A 22,545-nucleotide genomic window follows, 5' to 3' on the forward strand; every position below is an offset into this window, starting at 1 on the left:
AGTCCTAGAAGGGGCCGGGAAATTCCCCCAGTTCAAAGTCTAGGAAGCGTGTCAGGCTGACCCCGGCGGTGCCAGGTGAGGAAATCCCCATGTTCCCTGTCCCAGAAGTCGCCCAGGTCTAAGTCGCTAAGTCTGAAGAGGACTCTGGCGTTTCTTAGGGCTGGTCACCGGGCGGAGCAGGGCGGGGCCTGGGCCGCGCAGTCCCTTTAAGGCCGCAGCCCACGTGCTCCGTGACGTCATAGTAGGAAGTGTTTTAGGAAGTGGCGCTCTGCTGGCGGGTTTGAGATTCCCGCACTTTAATGTCGTCTGGGTGGCGCCCGCGCCCCGCCGCCAGGTGAGTCCCTCGGGCGGGCGCCCCCGGTGTCACCTGCCCGGCGGGCTCGCACCCCTCCTCTCCGAGGCTCGCGGAGACGCCCGTGACGGGTTCTGAGTCAGGGGTTCCTGGGCGGGGGGAGCTGGGAGGCCCCGGAGCCCGGCCCCGGCGGGGTGGTGCCGGGTGGCGGCCGCGAGGCGGGGGCCCGGGACGGGGCGGTGATTCGTCCGCGCCGCGGTGACGCAGGGACCGCGGGGAGTTGGGAGGGGAGGCTCCCCGGCCAGCGGTCAGGGCGCCCGGGCGGGGTCCCGGCTGGGGGACCCCTTGCAGGTCCTGGGCAGTGGGGCGCCCTGTCCTTTGAGGGACTCTCCTCCCTGCTGCTTCCGTACAGCTTGGGGAGGGGGCGGTCGGTGGAGGGGCTGCGAAAGGCCGGAGTTGGCTACCAAAACCAAAACCAAACCAAACAACCTGGTTTATGTACGAGGTGAAAACCACTTCCGATTTTTCTCCTTTCACATGGAAGGGCTGTAGTATCTCTTGTCCATCTCCTTGTGTTCCATTCTTGCTTAACTTTCGCTTTTTGTCCCCCACCGCCAAATTGCTTACAGAGTTAGCAGGACATCAGTATGAGCTGGTCACCTTCCCTGCCAACCCAGACATGCGGGGCCTGGGAAATGAAAGAACGGCTTGGGACAGGGGGATTTGGGAACGTCATCCGATGGCACAATCAGGTAGGCCCGGTGCCGCTGGGAAGAGCTGGGGGCGGCGGGGTTGGGGGCAGGCTCCCCCCTCACTGCCTCTGCCCTACCCTGGGCTCCCTGGGTGAACGGGGCTCACCTTGGCCATGGGCTTCTTGGGAGAGAGTGAGAGAGGGGGCCTCAGGGCCCCTAAGCTGACTCTAGGTTAGTGGTCTCCAAGCTTTAATGACTGTGTCACCTAAATAAATAGTAAAAAAAAAAAAAAAAGTTTAAGCTTTCAGCTTCAGTTATATATATTGAAAATTACATATCTATGCTAACCTTAGACTAACACCTACTAATACATTGTGTAGTAATATATTACATGTTATGAAACATGCAAAAATAGAAGAATCTAAAGTGTGAAAATAATAAAATATTTTCAAATGTTTGAAAAGAATTTAAAAAATATTTAAAGTACTTACCAATTATGATGTCTTCCCAGTATTGTTTGCAATACTTCACAGCACGAATTATACAGAGACACACGAAAGTGAGAACTATCGGTAAGGATGGTGGGTGAACATCCGTATTTCAAATAATTTTTATAGTTTTGAATTCTTTGGACCGATTTGTTTATAGCTCTGCTAGATCCTGATTTTTTTTTTTTTTTTTTTGCGGTACGCGGGCCTCTCACTGTTGTGGCCTCTCCCGTTGCGGAGCACAGGCTCCGGACGCGCAGGCCCAGTGGCCATGGCCCACGGGCCCAGCCGCTCCGCGGCATGTGGGATCTTCCCGGACCGGGGCACGAACCTGTGTCCCCTGCATCGGCAGGCGGACTCTCAACCACTGCGCCACCAGGGAAGCCCTGATTGTTTTGTTTTAAACATCTTTATTGGACTATGATTGCTTCACAATTGTGTGTTAGTTTCTGCTGTATAACAAAGTGATCCTCATTGTTTTTATTCCTTATGTGTCTGACGTGAGCTTCTCACCCCACAAGCGTTAGGTCTTCCATATTACTGTTTGTTTGTACTGGTGTTACATGCACTGAAATTCTCCACAGCAGTGTCTTTAAGCCATTCGTCCATTTTATGAGAGTTATTTTGTTAAAATGGGATAATACCATCCATAATTCTACCAAAGTGGGGCACACGGAACCTGCAGCACGTCCTCCATCCCCTGCCTGTGGAATGCCCATTTTCCTTGGGATCCCTCGAGTGTCAGAAGCGGCACGTGTCCTGACAGATGATCTGAGGACGGTGCTGTACGGTTAATATCAGGAAAGCTTCATTTCGTGTTTATTTTTTGGATTCCAGTCTTGGGAAACCCCTACATATACCCAATTTGGAGACCACTGCTTGAGGGAGCCCCCTCTCACCAAATAGATAATACTAGTTTCTTGACCCAAAATTCAGACACGCCAGAGCCCCTGAGGGAAGAAGGCTCCTGCTTTTTAATCAAGGGCCGCGAGCATCTTTTTGGACTCAAGAGGTGGAAAATTTTGTACCGCTTCCCAGGAGCCTGGCTGCAGCCAGCAGGGAGGGTCATCCAGGCCCCCGGCCAGCCATGGCAGAGGGCCATCTCAGACAGCCACCCTCCTGTATCAACTGGAAGGCCCTGCCCTGAACCCTGTCAGCTCTGAGTGGATGAAGCGGCCCCTGGAGGAATGTGAGAGCCAGAGCTGGAGGGCAGAGGACAGTCCTGCAGCTGGTAATTCTCACACTCACCCAGGAGACGCCAATTCCAGCCAACCCTGTGGCTGGGACGGGGTTGAGGGAGGGGTGTAGGGGGTGCAGCCAGGGGCCTGGCATCACGACAGGAGAGTCAGATCCTTCCACAGCCCCACGCAGACCTGGGCCGGGCTGCTTCCAGACAGGCCAGGGCTTCTGGAGTCTTGACTATAGCAAGTGTCCCGCTGCAGCTGAACTGGAGACGTCTTGGTTTCCTGCAGGAGGAGTTCTATCAGGATGTGCTGAGTGTCTGCCACGTCTCACCCCAAGTGGCCTCCATCTGCTCTCTGGGCTTGGAATACGCTTGTCAGTTGGAGTTTGTTTCTGGCTTTATAGCTGCGAGCCCAAGAGTGTGTGTGTGTGTGTGTGTGTATGTGTATGGACTTGTTCTCTAGAATTACTGCTTTCCAGTTTCTTCTGTTCAGAAACCTTAATTTTTAGAAAGCCAAAGGCCGAGCTCTTGTTCTCCCGTTTGCGGCCTCTCCACTCCCTGCCTCTCCCCCGTCGGCTCCCAGCTGAGCCCTGTGTGGGACGAGCCCCTCTCTCCTGGACGTCTCTGTGTGCATTCTGCCCCTGCCGCCAGGACCCCGTGTAGACCACCTCCCACAGAGCCGGCAGGCAGGACCCCTCGTCCCATGGGAGCTGGTTCTCACTGAACCCTTCACCCTCGCTCGTTCGGGCAGCCTCGCGCACTGCGTGGTTTTCTGCCTAGGGGTGTTCCCATCAGCCTGGGCTCTGCCTGGCTTTGGGCTTCTTTCACTGCCCCCCCGCACCAGAGACTCTTTTCGTGTTACACGTGTGTTAGGTGCACAGGGTCATTCACTCTTGGTTTCTGGAGAAGGGAAAGAGCCATTCATCAAGTGTTATAAATGTAAGCTCCCAGCTGTGATCATCGCGACCCAGGAGAGGGGCCCGGTGCAGTGAGACCTTGTACCGGAGGCCGGGGTCTGTCAGGGGGTCTGGAAGGCTGCCCCAAGGAAGCAGCGCTGGACAGGAGCCCTGAGGGTTGGTGGAAGCTAGCCGGGCAGAGAAGGCGGGAGGAGGATTCCAGGCCCAGGGCGCGGCCTGTTCAGAGCCCCTGCCGGGGGGTTGGGAGGGGTAGGTCATGGCAGGTGGATGTGAGCGGAAGGGCTGAGAGGGGAAGGGCTGCTTCAGGGAGCCCCGCTTGGGCTGCAGGAACACATGGCGGGGCCCAGGCACTGCTGGGCTGGGAGGTCAGCTCTCCGAAAAAACTCCCCTACTCCTGCAGCGTGAAGGCTCCCACTGCGGCTTGTTTCTTGCCGCTGGCGGTTTAACCTCCTTTCTCACCAAATTCCTGAGTATTAGCAGTCAGCTCTCGAGATCCGTACTGGGCCCCCACTGGCACTGCCCTGTCTGTTGGGGAGACCAGTTAAGTAAGAGGTTTCTGGAGCAGTCCGGGTGCGAGATTGGACTGGGCTGATGGTGGTGGACGTGGGGGGAAGTGGGCAGATTTAAGAGCTTTTCAGGGTGACATTGGCAGGACACAGGGGTGGAGTGGACAGTGAGGGGCTGGGGGAGAGGTGTCCAGCGTTCCCAGGTGTGTCGTGAGCACTGGCCCGGGGCCTGGCTCCGTCCAGGAAGCACTCCAGGTCCTCCTGGCGTCCCCCCTTGGGGAAATCCCTGGGCTGCTCTGGGTGCTTAGGGGAGGGTCTTTAATCGGTGTTCAGAATCAACACGAGCGTGTTCTCGGGGTGGGGGGGCACCTCTGCTTTCAGAACCTCTGGAGGAGAGCAGCTGGGATAGGGTGGTGGTTACTTAACTCCCGTCGGGCACAGTAATTGCTTATATTCGACATGACAACCATGTACGTTTTCCTAATACGCCGTGTACCTTGTCTACAAGAGAGAGTATTTGTCCTTCATCACAGGAGAAGCATAAAGGAGCCTAAGCATTGGTGTCCTCAGTCAGATGAGTCAGACTAATGAGCAGACCCATCATTTTTTTTCAGTATTTTTTAAATTAATTAATTAATTTTAATTTTTGGCTGCGTTGGGTCTTCGTTGCTGCGTGCGGGCTTTCTCTAGTTGTGGTGAGCAGCGGCTACTCTTCGTTGCCGTGCGCGGGCTTCTCATTGTGGTGGCTTCTCTTGTTGCGGAGCACGGGCTCTAGGCACGCGGGCTTCAGTAGTTGTGGCTCGCGGGCTCTAGAGCGCAGGCTCAGTAGTTGTGGCGCACGGGCTTAGTTGCTCCGCGGCATGTGGGATCTTCCCGGGCCAGGGCTTGAACCCGTGTCCCCTGCACTGGCAGGTGGATTCTTCACCACTGCGCCGTGAGGGAAGTCCAGACCCATCATTTATTGAGAACGTCCTGTATGCCAGCATGGGCGAGGTGTTTTCACATGCGTTATCTCCAGTCTGCTCAACCACCCTAAATGGAAGTACTGTTGTCTTTACTCCCATTTTATAACTGAGGAAACTGAAGCATAGAGAAGTCAACCCCTTACTCAGAGAGGCTAAGCTAGTAAGTAAAGGAGCGGGAATCTTCTGAACCTACATCTGTTTGAATCCCAGCCTCATGCCTCCTCCACTGGCTTGTGGCTTCTCCAAGGTGGGGATCCAAGGTCAGGGACACCTCGGAACAGGCTCAGTTGAAGCACTAAAGGAAAAACACCCCTTTGGATGACAAAATGTATAAGTCTTCCTTGCTAAACAGAGAACCCTAAAGTGAATATTTCCCACGGAGGAAGGGCAGTGCAACAAATGACCCTACCTGTCTCCTTGAGTTTTTTGGTTCTCTTACCAAGCATGGGCCTTGACAATCCTTGCTGTGTGGATACTCCCTTAAATCTTCAGCCCAAGGGTCAGTACTTTCTGGATGGGCTGATATTTTCAATAAGGTGTTTGTCAAACACAAAGGAAGAAGAAGAAGAGGCGGGGACCTCTGTGACCTCAGCTGCAGCCCCCTTCGGGAGCGAGGGGGAGAAAACTCAGGACTTGCAGTCGCACAGCCTGGGCTCAAGTCCTGGCTCTGGTGTCGGCAGCTTCAGGGCTCTGGGCCACAGCCTCCCACACGGATTTGAAAGAAGCTAAGATATCGATCCCCTCTGCTCTCAGCTTGTCTGGGCCAGATGTGGCGCTGCTACGCCCTGGAAGCCTCTGGACACGTCCCAGGGTACCTCACAGATACCACATACTTACTCTGTGCGCTGTGATGGGAAAGGCTGGGAGTTGCTGCCCTGGTCCCTGAGGACACACCGGTTACCCCTCTAGAAGTGGCGCTGGCTCTACTTGTCCCCTCACTGGACGACACTAAGCTCACTTTAGCCTGTCTGTGTGTCTTCAGGTCTTAAAGACTTTGAGCACGGGCCTGAGGCCGTCAGGGGTCCGTCAGGGAAACAAGGAGGTGGCCCTGACACACTGTGCTCTAGTCGAGGGGATAAAGTGGATCCTCAGGAACACACCGAGTGAGTGTAATGTGAGCACCGGATCGTGAGGAAGTAATCACGGCTCCTGTTTGTCGGGAGTGTCATTGCCAGTTGTGCTGGGTGCTTTACCCATGCTGTCTCGTCGATGCCAGAGGTGGCCGGAGGCCTCTCAAAGCAGGGTTTCACAGGAGGTGGACTGCAGGTGGTGGGACGGGGAGAGCATCGCCTGCACGGGGCTAGGAAGGGAACGGTGCTGCGGGAATGTGCGCCAGGCCCTCAAGGATCAGATGCTCTGCCTCATTTAACTGACAGCACCGGCAGGGGTAGGGTCGCCTCCACCTTGTGGATGAAGACCTAGAGGCCTAATGGGCTCAAGGTCGCACATGCACCAGGCGGAGTACAGGGATCATGATCTGACCTGCTTCACCCCTGAGCCCATGTGGGTGGGTTTGGAGGCCGACGTGCCCGTTAGGTGTTTACTCCGAAGGGAGTTGGGTGGAGTCAGCCGTCTCAGCGTACACTGGTCACCGGGGTTGAATCAGGGGTGAAGCTGCGGCCAGACCTCGGCCTTCTGACTCTCAGGCCTGGGTTCTGTCCCTAGGATCTCTCTGGGCCCAGCTTCGCACCTCCTTCCTGAAACACTCATCTTGGAGGGAGGACCTGAGAAGGAACAAGGAAGGTATTTCTAATCCCGCTCTTGGACCACAGAGGCCTGTTGGGTGGTTGCCGTGGTAACAGGAGTCAGCGTTCTGACCTGAGGGTGTGGAGGGACCTCTCGGCTTCCCGTGCATGTCGCCTTGTCGTTAGAAGAGCACCATCTGATGGTCTCAGAAGTCTGAGGATGCATGCCCCCCCGCCGCCCTCACTTCAGAGTATACCCACGTTTATACGCGAGGTTCGTGTTTTCCTGTGCAAAAGGCAGAGTCACAGACACTCAGAGGACCTTCATAATCAACTGCCTTTGATGTAGGTACCACTGTGGGCCCCTTTCTCCATTTTCTCAAAATGCACATCACTTCTGAATTTTGCCCCAGCTTACTAGGCGTCGGATACTGCGATGGTTTGGGCCGAGTCTGGGTTTCCAGAGAACTGAGCTGAGAGTGGGAGGTTCCGAGCCAAGTGGAGACAGTCATCCATGCCCTCGAGTGTCATTGCTGCTGGGGAACCAAGCCCCCCCCACCCGACTTTCAAAAACATCTTCGTAGTCTGTTTACGATGAATTGAATTTCGCTTTCCAGAGCCAGTATGTTTTTAGCAATGGAAGGTCCTTCTCTTTGGGTTTCTGTTTCAAATGAAACATTACTCATGGAAAAACGAGAATGTTTCAGAGTACTTCCTAGAGGGCCACCGGGTAAGAAAAGTTGTGTCTGTGTCTGCATGGGACACTCAGGCCTAGGAAGTCAGGATTTCCCCTGCCGCCGTAGGACGAAGCTGAGCTGTCCAGAGTCAGTGTTGGTGTCTGTGCCCACTTAGTCTGTGATGTGTTCCGTGTTCATATCGTTAAGTTCGCTTTTTAGGTTTCGTTTGGCAGTTGAGACCAATGTTGGATCAGTCTTCAATATCAGAATCCATTTGTGGATTCTGGGATGGGCCAGGTGATGGCTGTGTGTTAGCTCCGGTGTTTGTGTTGGGCAAAAGACTACAGTTATCTACAGTCACCCAGCATATACAGGTAGAGTCTATAAAATATTTTCTAAGTCACTTAATAAGTCTACCCTTTGGGTTTGATTTACCTGTTATCTTTATGAAGGAAGCATACTGTTTATGCTTGGGAGAATAACAATGCCTCCCAAAATGTCTGCGTCCTAACCCCTTGAGCCTGTGACTACGTTAGGTTATGTGGCAGAGGGAATCAAGGTTGCTAATCAGCTGACTTAAATGGGAAGATTATCCTGGGTGATCTTGGTGGACCCATTGTAACCACAAGGGTCATTAAAAGTGGAAGAGGGAGGCCGGAGAGTCAGTGTCAGAGTGATGCAACCACAAAGACACAGCTGGTCACTGATGGCTTTGAGCTGCAGGAAGGGGCCATGAGCCAAGGGATGAATGCATCCTCTAGAAGCTGGGGCGGGCAGGGATGTGCGTTCTCTGGAAAGGGACACGGCCTGCCCACATCTTGATTTTAGTCCAGCGAGGTGCTTGCCAGACTTCTGACCTCCAGAGCTATCAGGAAATAAATTTGTTTTAAGCCAGTAAGCTGGTGGCAGTTTGTTGTAGCAGCAATAGAAAAGGAATACACTGTTCTGTGTATTGAAGTTAAAGTAGGTGCAGAGTTTTAAACTCTCAGAGACATCCTGAGGTAACACACCATGCGTGGCAGTATCTTCTTCGAAACTGTTGCATAAGGCACTGTCCATCACAACGTCACACGCTTGAGTGGATGCTCCCAGTGGCGTCACCTCCTTTTACAGCCTGGCCGTCCGTCAGTCTTCTCTCACTGGTAGATCTCGGCATCCCAGCCCGGGTTCCTGTGCGATCCCACCCACCTGGAAACAAGCATCTAGACGCATATCAGAGCGGCTGTTGCTGAAGTTACCAGAGAACTGGGCGAAAACGTTCTAGTCTGAACGCTTAGTGGGAAGTGAAACTCGAAAGCAGATTCAAATCAGTTCGAGAGCAGAGGAATCGGGAAGTTCACGCTGTAGAGGATGGAACGTCTTGTGAGATGTAACTCAAGCCTGTTTGTACATCGATTAAAGAAATAGTGGTCTCTTGACACACACCGTAACTCTTGACAAGTATTAGCTGAACGTCCACCCAAGTTCACTCGTCCAGCTGTAGTGATGGGTTCAAGAGCAACAGGACTGACAGTTTTTGAAAGAGGTCAGCTCTTCTTCAATAGGGCTTCTGAACCCAGGCCAGAGATCAGGATTCTAAGAGCAAAGTGAGTGAACGATGTGGCACAGCCTGGCCGTCAGTGCCTGCCTGGCACCAGGGAGTGTTGGCACAGAGGCAGGCATGGACCACTGCAGGGTGAGCCTGGGGAACACTGTGCTGGGTGAGAGGCCATCACAAAAGGCCACATCTTGTATGATCCCACTTAGATGAAATGTCCAGACAGCTAAATCTGTAGAGACAGAGTGCAGACGGGTGGTTGCCTGGCGCTGGAGGGGGTTGGGGAGAAACGGGAAGTGATGGCTGATGGGTGTGGGGTTTCTTTGGGGGATGATGAGCGTGTTCTAAAACCGACTGTGGCTTTGGCCACGTTACTCTGAATGTGCCCCAACCATTAACGTGTATGCTTTATTTTTGGCTGTGCTTGGTCTTCGTTGCTGTGCGGGGGCTTTCTCTAGTTGCGGCGAGCGGGGGCTACTCTTTGTTGCGGTGCGCGGGTTTCTCACTGTGGTGGCTTCTCTTGTTGCGGAGCACGGGCTCTAGGCGCATGGACTTCGGTAGTTGTGGCACGTGGGTTCAGTAGTTGTGGCTCGCGGGCTCTAGAGCGCAGGCTCAGTAGTTGTCGCGCACGGGCTTGGTTGTTCAGTGGCATGTGGGATCTTCCCGGACCAGGGCTGGAACCCGTGTCCCCTGCATTGGCAGGCGGATTCTTAACCACTGTGCCACCAGGGAAGTGAGTCTCCACATGTGTGCTTTAAACAGATGAATTGAATGATATGTGAATTATAGCTCAGTAGAGATGTTGAAAAAAAATAAGCATGTGAGGTGACTGCACGACAGAGGCTTACCCACAGCCACGTGGGGGTTTGATAAAAGCCACTTACTTCTGAGAGTGCCCTGGAGGTGTGGCAAGTACCTGATTCAGGCCTTGGAGCCTTCACGGTCAAAAAATGCCTCCGCCTTCTTCCCGAAGCTTTTGTTCTTGAATGTCGGTTTTAGGGACGGGTCTGTTGACCAGCGAGTCAGGGGTCTTAGTGGACACCGTCTGTCTCCGTCCGGGACTCCCATTTTCCTTTTCCTCCCGGGTGGGTCCTTGTTCACGGGGATAGTGGCTAGTTTGGTGGATGTGTGACCGCGATGCACTTCCACTGCCCTCGGGAAGCATGTGTTCCTGGGGACCTTGCCACGTCCTCAACATGCCTCTGTTAAGTCCCGTCTGTACCGAATGAACTCCTGCACTTACAGAGCTTATGATTCCTTACGGTATGCCTGTTCATAAACAGAGACAATGGTCCGACAGGGCCTGTGGGACACCCATCCTTCAGTTGGGCACCAGTCGGATTTTGGTACCGTTCTGAAGCCTTTTCTTGCTGGATTTACACTCCGCCCGTCCCACCAGCTGGGGCTTGTCCCAGGGCTCATGGCACGTGGGCTGTTGGGGGAAGGGGTCTCGCCGCAGGTGTGTAGGGTTCGCGGGGTAGGGGTGGAGGTCGGCTTGCTCGCTCATGGCAGGGCCAGCACCCAGGCTGCTGCCACAGAGCCATGGCCAGGGCAGCTGCTGACCCTTGGCCGTCCTGGGGGCCCCATGAACCAGGAGGTGGCGGCCGAGCGCTGTCCTTGGTTCTGTCTAGACACCTAGGGGAAGGGAAGAGTTTATTCTCGGGGCCCAGGCAGTCACTCATTCACGAGAATTGTAGTGATTGCCTTCGTTCACGGAGCCTCCGTCGAGGGCACTGTGCCAGGTACTGCATTAGGGGTTAAATGCACGAGGAGGGATGGGCCCATAGTTTAACGGAGAAAAGAGAAAATAACCCTGTGACCCTATGGAAAGTAAGTCTTTGGTAGGTAAGTACAATGAAGGAGTGGGGGGATCAGTGCCTGGCATCTGCACGAGCCAGAGCAGAGACCTTAGAGCACAGGACCGGGCCGATGGTCTGACCTAGACTTGGCGTCAGACGCCTGGGGTGGAGTCGACGGTGGGTGATGGAAAGGCAGGTTAGAGCCCAGCCTGGAAGGGTTTTACATGCCTGGAGTGCCTGTGTGACATGGGTCTGCCCCCAAGAGTGTTACTGAACACCCCTAAGGGCTGGACACTGCTAGGGGCTCAGCTCCATGACAGCCCTGAAAGGTGGGTGTCAGTGTTCCCATTTTACAGCTGAAGACACTGAGCCAGACCTCGTGGTCTGCCGAGGGTCACAGAGCTGGTACATGGCTGCATCGGGATTTGAATCAGCCTGTGTTCCATCTTCTATACCAGGCTTGCATTCTCTCTGGAGAGAGAAACCCCCCAGAGGGAGAAGCATGAAGACTGAAGCCAGGGCATTAACCGTTAGGTTGAAGTGCAGGGAAGTGCCCTTTGCATGGGTCGGAGGTCACGTCCAGCAGCGTTGGGGTCTGAGGAGTGAGGACCCTCTGGGGCAGGAGTGGCCGGCAGAGGTCTCGTGGAGGAGGTGGGGACGGAGCAAGGCCTCCGTGTGGACTTGGGATGGATAGAGATGAGGGGAGGGGGCAGGCTGGGAGCTGGGGCTGGTGGGGACCCACGTGACGGGCTGGAGGTGGCGGGGGGACGTGTGTTCAAGTGGGCACCCATGCAGACCTCGGGAGCCTGGCGGGGATGGCGGTCCGTGCTCCAGGTCCTAGGGAGACAGCTTCGGATTTGACCCTCGGCTTTCTCTGATCCTCCCGTACGTGTCCTCTGCAGGAAACGGGCGAACAGATCGCTATCAAGCAGTGCCGGCAGGAGCTTAGTCCCCGGAACCGCGAGCGCTGGTGCCTGGAGATCCAGATCATGAGGAGGTGAGGACCTGGTGCACGAGTGCGCCCGGGTGCGGGACCACAGGGCCGGGGGCCGCAGGGCCGGGGGCCTGGGACGTCGGAATGAGTGGAGGGAGCTAGCAGGCCGAGCTTTGGGATGTGGAGCAGCAGCCCCAGTTCTGTCTGGGCAGGAGTCATAAATCCCAGTCTCTCAATAAGGACCCCAGCCCCACTGTCCAGAGGGGTGACTTCTGGAGGAGTGGCAGTTACAGCCATCACTTGGCCTTGCCAAGGGCTCTTGGGGGTTTTCTTTGTTATATTCAATTATTTAAAATAGCCATCGCAGTGACTTTTCCTTTGTTGGCAAAAGTCCTTTTTTCTCCAGTGTTTCCAATTCCGAGCTGGTTTGTGAGTCTCCCGTGCCCTGAGCCTGTTGCTGCCGTCCGTTCCTCCAGGGTGCCCTCCCAGCCAGGAAGGCATGTGGGGAAGCTCGCAGACCAGCAGGTCCCAAACAGGGGCTCCTTGCTGGAGCTCAGGGAAAGGGGAGGCGTCCCCTTGTTTGCAGGTGCACGTGCGCGCGCACACACACACACCACACACACACACACACACACCCCACCCCACCCACACACCACACACACACACACACACAGACACCCACACACACACCCCACCCCACACACACCCCACACACACACCCCACACACCCCCCCACACACACACACCCCACCCCACACACACACCACACACACACACACACCCCACCCCACACACACACACACCACACACACACACACCACACACACACACACACCACACACACACACACACACCCCCACCCCACACCCCCCCACACACACCACACACACACACACCACACACACACACACCCCCCACCTCACACACACACCACACACACACACACCCCACACACAAACACCCCACCCCACACACACACCACACACATACACACACACACACCCCACACACAAACACCCCACCCCACACACACACCACACACACACACACCCCACCACACACACACACCACACACCCCCACACACACCACACACACACACCCCCCCACACACACACACACCACACCACACCACACCACACCACACCACACACACCATCCCCGCCCAGTGGTGTGAGATCTGACATCCCCCTGCTTTCTCTGCCTCAGAGCAGTGCGGAGATACAGGGAGGACTTGCCAAGGGCACTCTGAAGAGAACGGAGCTCTGCACGGGGCGCCCAGAGCTGGGGCTACGGTGCTGACAGGAGCGCTGCCCGGGCCCTGGGCGAGTGGTGAGCCCCGCGTCTCCCCGCCCCGCCGCTCGCTCTCCAGGGCCCTCAGTGCCTGCAGGCAGCCCTCCCTCACTGGTTCCCTCCCCCCAGGCTGAACCACCCCAACGTGGTGGCCGCCCGGGACGTCCCCGAGGGCATGCAGAGCCTGGCTCCCAACGACCTGCCCCTGCTGGCCATGGAGTACTGCCAGGGAGGGGACCTGCGGAAGGTGAGGCTGCGGGGGCCGGGGTCGCGGGGTTACGGGTGCACGGAGGGCAGTGAGGGGCTTGCCATGCACCCTGCGCAGCTGTCCCTGACGTGACGCGGAAGACCCACCAGGTCCGAGCGCAGGGAGAGGCCGGTCAGACTCCAGGACGGGTCTTCCTCCCTCGGCACGCTGGGGCCACTTGAGCCCTTCGGTGTCGTCGGGGCCACTGGCCCAGATCAGAGGGCTTCTCCCAGATGTGGCCGCCCGGGGTCCTGGAGCGGGGCAGGAAGGGACTGGCTTGGGCCAGCTGGGCTGGGGACCCAGAGCCCCACTGACTCAGCTTCTGGGTCCCTCTCCCTTTCTTCCCGCCGCGTCCACCACGTCCCTTTGCCAGAACGCACGCTGCGGGGTGGGTGTCGGGGACCGTTGTGTGTCCCCCTCCCCAGCGATCTCCGGAACAGTGTCACGAGCCGCTCTTACACGTGGCCTCATGTGATTCTCAGCAGCCCGTGACGTGGGTAAAATGGATGGGATCCCGTGTGAAGGGTGGGCCCCGCGGCCCCGAGGGCCCACGTGGGTGTCCGGGCCTCACACAGCTGCAGCAGCAGAGGCTGGGTCACGGCCGGTGGGTCCCAGCCGCAGGCCCCCCTCCGTCTGTGAAGGGAATAGCGCCCGGCGCACGAGGACCATGAGAGCTCTGGGCAGAAGCTGGTTTTGTATTGAAAAGAGGTTGCCTGTTCGTCTCCACCCCCCTCACCTCGCACTCTGGACAAAGGTCTGCATTGTTCGGGGGCGCGGTCAGGATGGCCAGGCAGTTCTTCCATCCGTACTCAGCACTTTCTGGGACCCGGCATCGCGTGCTTTCCCAGTACTCTTCCGGCCCCTCCCACCTTCCCTCTCCAAAGGAGACTTTCCATGAGGGCTGGTGTGCCCGGGTGGCTCTCCCATCCTGGGAGATGGGCTCATCCTGGGGTTCAGGGCAGGATGTGAGCACAGTCATTGGCGACCCGCAGGCCGGGGACTGATAACCGATGACAAATGGGGAACTTGACAACGCTTCCATTTTCCCCTTTATCTTCCTAATCTTTGACAGCTGTCTGATTCCTAACTGCAGCTGTTTAGGGAGATAAAGCCGTGTCATTGTACTTGAGTGGACAGTCCTTAGAGGGCAGCGTGGGAGGGGTGGGAGGTGACCAGCTCACAGAGGCAGAGGACTTTGGACGTCATCTTGTAGGCAGCAGGGAGCCGTTGGCCAGGGAAGACTGACACAGACTTTGGCGTGATTGACCTGGCACGGGGTGCAGGATGGTGTAGGGGACGCGGGAAGCGATTGTACCCCATGGGGCCTTGGTCCATGTGGTCACCAGGGCACCTCGGGTGCCCGCAGTCTGTCCTCTTTGTTCTCCAAATGAGGTGGCTCGTCCTTCGTATCTAGAAAGTTCAGAATCCGCACCTGGTCTGGGGAGACAGGCTTGGCCAGTACGGGAGCGAGGGTAAAAGCCAGAGCTGATTGAAGGAGTGCCGTGTGTGTGCCTGTCGCAGGGAGCGGCTGGCAGACGTGCGCGGGTGTGGGTGTGAATTAACGACGGGGCACCCCGTCGGGAAGTTACTTCCTGAAGTTGAGGCCGGCTTCCAGCAGCAGATGGAGTCCCTCGACAGGCTTGCCAGGGCCAGGAGGGCACAGGGGCTGAGCGTTTGGGCACGAGCCTCAGGTGGACCTGTGTCCTATGGCAGCTCTGCTGTGCAGCGGCCGTGGTGGCAGATGGATGGCTGGACCCCTCCCGTCCAGCACCCTCACCTGTGAAGTGGAAATGCCGCCAGTGCTGGCCTGGGCAGGGGAGCAGGAGAAAGGGTGAAGTGAGATGGGGCAGGTGAGGCTGCACTGAGCCCGTCCACGCGGCTCTGCCAGGTGCCCGGCACGTACGAAGTGCTCACTGCCCGGGCCCTGCTGTCATCCCCACCCCACAGCAAGGCCGCGTCGGGGAAGGGGTCGGAGGGAGGTGTTCAGTGGCTCCTTCAGGCTCTCGGGAGCAGTGGACCAACTGTGGCTGAGCTCAGATGGGCCTGCATCCCCCAGGACCGCAACACAGGTGAGACTCTGAGAATGACTCAGGGTTAGGGTTAGGGTTACACACGGGAGCGCTTCTAGGAGCTCTCAGATGCTTCCTCCTTCCCCGCCTGGACCGACCCTGCCCATCCTGCCCGGGCTGGCTGTCCACCCAAGGCCCAGGGCCCGGGGAGTGCTCAGATGGCCTTGGCTGGTGAAGGACACTTGTGGGCGCATTGGTGGCTGGTGAGCGCTCCCCCTGACGCCTCTTTCCCCTTCTTGACAGTACCTGAACCAGTTTGAGAACTGCTGTGGCCTGCGGGAAGGAGCCATCCTCACCTTGCTGAGCGACATCGGTAAATCCCAGCCCTGGAAGTCAGGCCGTGCGCTCCGGGGAGAGGCCTCTGGGGGCGAGGAGGGGTGATGACTGGTCCTCGGTCTCTACGGAGGTGGGGTTGTCGGGGACAGACGGTGGTGGAGGACTAGGGACGGTGGGGATGTCAGCAGGGCCTAGTCGGGCTGGCACTGAACGCAAATAGATTTCCCTTCCTTCCGGACTAAGTCATGAAGTGAACGATGGTGTATATAGGGTAAGAGATTTCCTTTCCCATGAAAAGCTCCACTCCCTACTTTCCCAGAACAGCCAGTGATGGAGTAGGTTGTCTGTCCTTTGAATGAATTTCATCCCTTGGCAGTGAATTTTTCCACTTCCACACTGGCGGTTCTTTTGCTGGCCATAGGCTTAGGAAAAACAGGCCTTGTTTATCCCTTTGGTGCCCGTGGTGTCCTCCGAGGAGGGTGTCCATGGCCCTCAGAGAAGGCCTGGCTGGCAGCCCGGCTGGCCTGGGGAGCAGGAGCCTGACCTCAGCCTGCAGGGGTCAGATCCAGTCTCCTCCACCCTGGTGCCTGCTATTATTTAGGGGTAAACCTCCGAGGTTGGTGGTGCAAGGATGTAAAGTTGAGAGGTACCCAGAGTTCATAACTGAGCCTTTGCCCCCAGATTTGGGGAATGACGTCATTTTCACCCCTCTGCCACCACAACCTCTTCGAAGCTGTATTTTTCTTTTTTCCTTCTATGCGTCCAAACTTTCTTTTTAGGAAAATATCAAACATATAGGAAAGTCGGAAAAGTAGTGAAACCCACACACCCGTCACCCAGGTTCACCAGTTGTTACCGTCTCACCACGTCTGTAAAGCTGTGTTGGCTGACGCTTGGCCTGGGAGGGCAGGGGTCCTCTGGTCCCCGCGGCTCCGGGTCTGCCTCCCTCTCACTCTGTGCAAGAAGGAAGTGAGCGGAACCGAGGGATGACATGCTTAAGGTTAGGATCCGAGCGGTCAGACATAGAAAATTCCCTCTCCCCCTGTAGCCGGTGTCCCTGTCCTGTGGATGGGGTTCACGGTAAGAGCAAGTTGACCTGGCACCAGTTTGGGGTTTTTTTTTCCAGCTCTATTGAGGTATAACTGACAGGTAACACATGTAAGTTTCAGGTGTGCAGCATGAAAACATCGCACCGTTTTTACGTGACCAGCATGGGCGTCCGTCACCGGCCAGACTGCTTCCCTCGTGTGGGTGTGTGGGAGGTGCCCTCTCTGACTCCCTAGGGTGTCCAGTCCTTAGGCCAAGATCCCACCTGTTCCCTCGACACCTTGCCCCACCCTGGCCCATCCATGCTGTGCTTACACATTTACCTGTTTTTTGCCCCAGTGGCCACATCATCAGTTTATTCTCTGTTGGGTTGAAGGCAGGTTAGAAGGTTGGGGAATATTCTTTTGCTCTTCATGGGCAACTTTGATTTTGTTTCTCTCTGGTTAGAGCTGCTTCAAGTCATTTTTTTGTATGTTATTCCCTCAAATATTGTGCTTCCCCTCATGAGATTATTTGTGCGTTCAGTGGATCGTTATTAAGAAAGTCTTTAAGTTATTGGCTCAAGTACACAAAACCGTCTACTTGCTCACGCAGCCTTCTACTGCCTCACGTGACTGTAGTGATATTCATGGAGCCTCTGCTGGTCACGTGTCCCTTGATGTGGTCACGTGTCCCATCCAGTTACCTTGGCCTCCTGCGGTAGCTTTCCTTGATGCATTCAAGGTGTCTGTGTATAAGTTACATGTAAGTCACAGTCATGAAGACAGGAGACTGGTTCACTCCACGTGCTTATGTGGCTCCGTTCTCCTGTCGGTGGATGAGTATCAAAGGTCTTTAGGTCGCTGATTCCCTATCTTTCCTCTCTGTGGCCCCAGGTGGGAAATAATGAGGCTTTGAAGCACTAGTCAACTAGACTTAAGTCCGTGAAGGCCAAGACTTAGTCACTGCTGTGTCCCTGGCATCTGGAACAGCAGTAGTACCTTATGTAGGAGCTTCTTTGTAAATATTTGTCAAACAAATGAAATAAATCCCAAAGGAAATTAGAATAAGGACCTGTTTTTTTATTTAAAAGAACTGCTGTCCACATGTAATTAAATTAACACACCCAGGTCAAATACCAGCGCTTCCACCTGTTGGCAGTGTGACCTAGGGCACGTTGTTTAATTCTTAAGGGCAGCAGCTTTATTTGCTGTGAGGTGGGAACATAACTCACCACGTGAGAACCGTTAGGAGGGTGGAGTGAGGGAGGTGGGACACGTAATCCCAGCACACGCTCTGCTTGCCGTGTTAACGTGCAGTGAGCCCGTGCTCGTCCCTTCCTCCCGTCCTTCCCCCCTGGGTTTGGGTTCATAGCACCCCTTTTAGAAAACCTCCGTCGCCCTCATTTGGGTTGTGACCCGAGGCTGGGGTCCAGTGAGCCAGGCAGGTGGCTGTCTTCTGAGACGTCCCTCCCCGGAAGTGGCTGCCTCTGGGATGCCGTTAGGCCCCCTGATCTGCAGGCTTCGGTGGAGGTTGCTGATAAGCCTGTATTGTGCTTTCACTCCCTTTTATGATTTGTGTACGAGATTCATGAAGTTTATTTATTTTGCATGGATGTCGTCACAGAGACCAAGTCCGAAAGTTTTTCTGCGAGTTCATCTAACATAACTCTTTTGTATTCTGGAACATTTCCTGAACCTGTTTTGTTCCAGTTTGTCCCAAGGGCCGGCCGCACGTCCCCTTTGTGGAGCTGCCCTGCTGGTCCCTGCCAGGTTGACTTCAGATAAGGGCAGAGCCCCACCCTTGCCTGCCAGGTCAGATTCACGACCTTCTCCTCTGGGTGACACCTACTTGCCTTTAACCTCTTCGGTGCCCCTGGCCTCCCAGAGATGCCCACTCAAAGCAGCGTCAGGATGATAGACGTAGGCGGGATTTTTTCCAGTGAGCTTTACCTTGCCCGAGAAGATCTTGCAGAGTACGCATGAGTGAGTGAGCAGACGCCCGGCAAGCATGTGGGTGAGCCCGTGTCCTGTACCAGGACGAACAGGCCTGTTAGAACATTGCTCTTATGCTAGTAAGAGGTCTGGGGACAGGTGGCAGAGGCAGCTGGAAGTGTTCTGTCTTCCACATAAAGCAACCCTAAAATAGCTCCAGGAAGTTGTATCTCAGTGGACTCTATTTAAACAGTGTGCTCGTTATCCTTTGGAAAATATTGCCATGCGTTTCCCTCTGCCAGCTGACAGCAAACCCCTATGCACTCTGGAGGCCCAGGTCTCTGTTGTCCAAAGAGCGGGGACCTGCCCACACCCAGGCCAGCTGGGCGGGACGGTAAGCGATTACCGTCTTAGATCTTAGATCTGCACCCATCTTGATTCTCCAGGTGTCTGGGGTACCATGGTGACCGACCATCCTGTCCTCTAAGCATTCAGGGCCCCCGCTCCCCATTTTGTTTGTGCTCCGTTCTCTGAGTCACCATCTCTGTCCCTGTTAGAGCTGCTCCTAGCAGGCGTCCAGCCCTTCCACCTTACAGGACAGGGAGGGTTCCAAAGGGAACTCAGGGCTTTAGGGAGTCAGAACACTGGGCTCTCTGTTTTGTGTTTATGTGATTGTGGATTTCCTTGCTTATTCTGTTGAATACTTACATTCTGACTGCACTGCTGATTATAATAAAAGATGACTACCTGGTCTCAGCAATCCAGGTCATTTGTATATAAATACATGGAAAGGCGTAAATAACCAGATTAATGAATGTAATCATAATAGAGAAGACAGCTGCTCTCAGTCCTGGCCTCGCTGCCTCTCCAGCTCTGCTGCCTCTGACGAGGGCCTTTCCTCTCTGGAAAACCGAGGTGACTTTCTGGGCCCGCGCGTCTTCAACTTTAAATGAGGCATTTTGGCTGGGTGACCCCTAGGGGCCCTTCTGACTCTGAATGTTGCTTTTTCATTGTTCAGGTTCTGATTTTCAGAAAGGTTGCCCAGAACGTCTTTGACATCCGCTGCACTGCCCCAGCCTGCCTGCTTCCCGCGGTCCTCATGCATCAGCTTCTGCCTGGAACCTGGTCTTGATGCTGTCTGTCTGTTCCTGCCCCAACCTGTGTGTCCCTCTCTGCACCTGGGTGACCGCCCGCTGCTTCCACTAGTATTCTGTGTGCCGGGCCGTTCTCACGACATCTTTATCCACCAAATCTTTTCCAAAGTCAGGACATTGAACGCTGACCTCCACCCTCAGCTCCATATTCACGTCTACACAACATTTCTCCCCAAGTCACTTGCAAACTGAAGTCCTAGACGTTTTCCTTAAAGCCGATCCCTTCCTGACGTCCTCTCTGTTGGGTCACTGGCCCTGTCTTTCTGCCAGCTACCCGACACGGCTGCCAACCTCGAATCTCGTCTCTTCCTACAACCTGCCCTCTTCCTGGTCCTCACCATCCCATTTAAACAGTCTCCATCCAGGGCTTCCCTGGTGGCGCAGCGGTTGAGAGGCCGCCTGCCGATGCAGGGGACACGGGTTCGTGCCCCAGTCGGGAAGATCCCACATGCTGCGGAGCGGCTGGGCCTGTGAGCCATGGTGCTGAGCCTGCGCGTCCGGAGCCTGTGCTTTGCAACGGGAGGGGCCACAGCGGTGAGAGGCCCGCGTACCGCAAAAAAAAAAAAAAAAAGAGTCTCCATCCTTTCCTTCGTGCTGAGCATCGCACTTTCCCTTTCTGTTCCCACCACCTCTGCTCATTCAGTGTCGCAGCACATCACTTACCTGGAGTCCTTATTCCCATTTTCCTAACCCATCTTTCAATGCTTCTGAAAGAATGCTTTCGTCATAATCCACCACTAGATCAAGACCAAACCTCATAGCCTCCCATCTCTCCTGATCCCCTCTAGCCAACTTCAAGACCCACTTTTCTATCCCCCTGCGAGCCTTTGTCCACACGCTCCTTTTTAGAATGCGCTCCGGCCCCTCCCCACGACCCTGCGCTTTCGACCTGCCACTCCGTGGGGAGCGCCCTGGCCTGGTGAGCACAGTGGGTCTCGCTCTCGGGATTCTTGTGCCCTCGTGGCCTCCTCCACTCAGGACTTGGTTTCCCTGCTATTGTTATGTGACCTCTGCCTGTCCTTGACAGTAAGGACTGACTTCTGGGTTTGGGGCCCATCGACCAGACTGTTTGTGCAGTAAGTGAAGAAAACGGTTCGATCCAGTGGCACATTTTTGACAACACCTGGCACACTTATGTATGAAGACACTTCCTGAGCATGGTTGAATGAATGAGAGAATGATTTTGCACTTTTCTCTCAGCACTTGGTGTGCCTGCCTTGCTACCTTGCTGATGAGTCATAGGGGCTCTTTTAGCCAAGAAACCATTAGCTGGACTAAATCTCCACATGTCTGCACTTGGCCTTCCAGCCTGTTTTGCTTGGAAAGCCCAGTGACACCAAAGTGACTGGCACATAGTAGGCATGCGGCCAGCTTTTATTGTGTGAACGAATGTCCTCTTGCCCTTCTCCCGCACTGCTGACTCAGACCACCAACTGGTAATTGTCTTTTCTTTCCCTTCTAATCTCTGCGTCAGCTCTCTGGTCCATTTATCTTTCCATTTCTTCCATTGTTGCTCAGGACTGTATCCTGAGCAACAATATTCTCAAGAGAGCTTAGTAATCTCTTTCAGTTCAGGGTATGGTCACTAGGCTCCATGGACACGATCCTTACACAGCTGTTTCTCGACGCGGGAGTCTAGCTGGTCCTGTCTGTTCCCTAATTTGTGGAGTGTGGTTTGGGATTCTGGCTCATCAGTAAGAACTCCAGGAGTGCCACCGTCTTCAGTTATAATGTCTGTGTCTCCCTCTTGAGCTGAGAGAAAGCTGGGGTCCAGACCTGGGTGCTGTTCCTGACAAGGACAGCAGGAGGGGGCAGATACGGACCCCTCCGAGCAGCGTCTGTCCTAGGAAATGCCACTGCGTGGTGTAAAAAAGTTCACACGGAGTACTGCTTGGCAACACTTCTATCACTGGAACATGAGAAATTAACCTGCAGGCTTTTCTGCTTTGTGGTGTGCTTTTCCATTTCTACACGCTTGTAGTACCTCTATTGTTAGGGGCTTCGATTTTTAAGAAACTTTCAGACACAAAGGTGTTGTTCTTCATCTCAAATTCTTAGGTTCCATCCAACTGAAATCAAATTAGATTCTCTTGGCTTGAGATAATTACAATTCATGACACTCTCCTGAGGTACCATTGTGTAAAACAGGGCACCGTCAGACTGAACTAAGCCTTTTAAGGACTGATCCCGTAAGGGGAGCTGTCTAAGAGCTCCTGCCCATCAAGGTTTTGACCGTTTCACTCGGTCCAAGAAACCGTGTATAACAACACCTATAGGATTTTTAAATTCCGGGCTTTATTAAGTTGACAAAAAAGCATTTGAGAATAAATGACTCCCCCGAAATGAGGACTCAAGTTTGTCATGTACAGTTGCTTAAGCATAAAAATAGACAGCTGTTAATAGTGATCACTGGCTTGGCCACCAGCTTGCCCTCTGTCCTCCCTAAAGACCTGGTGACAACTCTCAATCTTTGCAGTGTCGAGAGCAGCGCTCTCCGTGTGATCTGATTGCCCTCCCTGAGCTTCTTGGGACACCTCCCCTGCTTGTGCCCCGTGTCACTGGCTCTGAGAGGTTCACATCTAACTTCAGAGGCCTTGCCTTAGTCTGTGTTCCTACTTCCTCTGAATACAGTGAGTTTCAATGTTCGTATATCCTGCTCTTGAACAAACTGACCCACGCCTTTATGTATTACACCCTGACACTGTGTCACATACCCAAGCAGGCCTTTGTGACTGTCACTGAGCAGGCATGCCTGGTCTCCCCACATGGTGCTTCCGCTGGCCGCTCGTTCACATGCAGCAGTGGCAGCATCCCTGTGTGCAATGTCGTGTCTGTGCAATTATTAGTACTGGTTATTACACGTTGCTTTGATT

General features: G+C 54.9%; 1 protein-coding gene across 6 annotated transcripts in view; it reads left to right on the forward strand.

The window, feature by feature from the left end:
- Positions 1-241: 241 nt before the first annotated feature.
- IKBKB (inhibitor of nuclear factor kappa B kinase subunit beta) overlaps positions 242-22,545 on the forward strand; it is a 61,169-nt gene continuing 38,865 nt past the window's right edge. For 3 of the 6 annotated variants that reach the window (XM_060291720.2, XM_060291718.1, XM_030834238.2), the window contains exons 1-5: positions 242-334; positions 922-1,044; positions 11,644-11,738; positions 13,096-13,213; positions 15,526-15,595. In XM_060291720.2, the coding sequence (XP_060147703.1) occupies positions 940-1,044; positions 11,644-11,738; positions 13,096-13,213; positions 15,526-15,595 (388 nt within the window). In that variant the 5' untranslated portion in view covers positions 242-334; positions 922-939. Of the gene's footprint in view, positions 335-594; positions 798-921; positions 1,045-6,708; positions 6,787-10,662; positions 10,685-11,643; positions 11,739-13,095; positions 13,214-15,525; positions 15,596-22,545 lie in introns of those variants that run through there. The other 3 variants (XM_060291719.2, XM_060291721.2, XM_060291722.2) reach the window with 3 other exon arrangements.

The sequence above is a fragment of the Globicephala melas genome, chromosome 21 (genome assembly GCF_963455315.2).
Source record: "Globicephala melas chromosome 21, mGloMel1.2, whole genome shotgun sequence".
NCBI lineage: Eukaryota > Metazoa > Chordata > Mammalia > Artiodactyla > Delphinidae > Globicephala > Globicephala melas.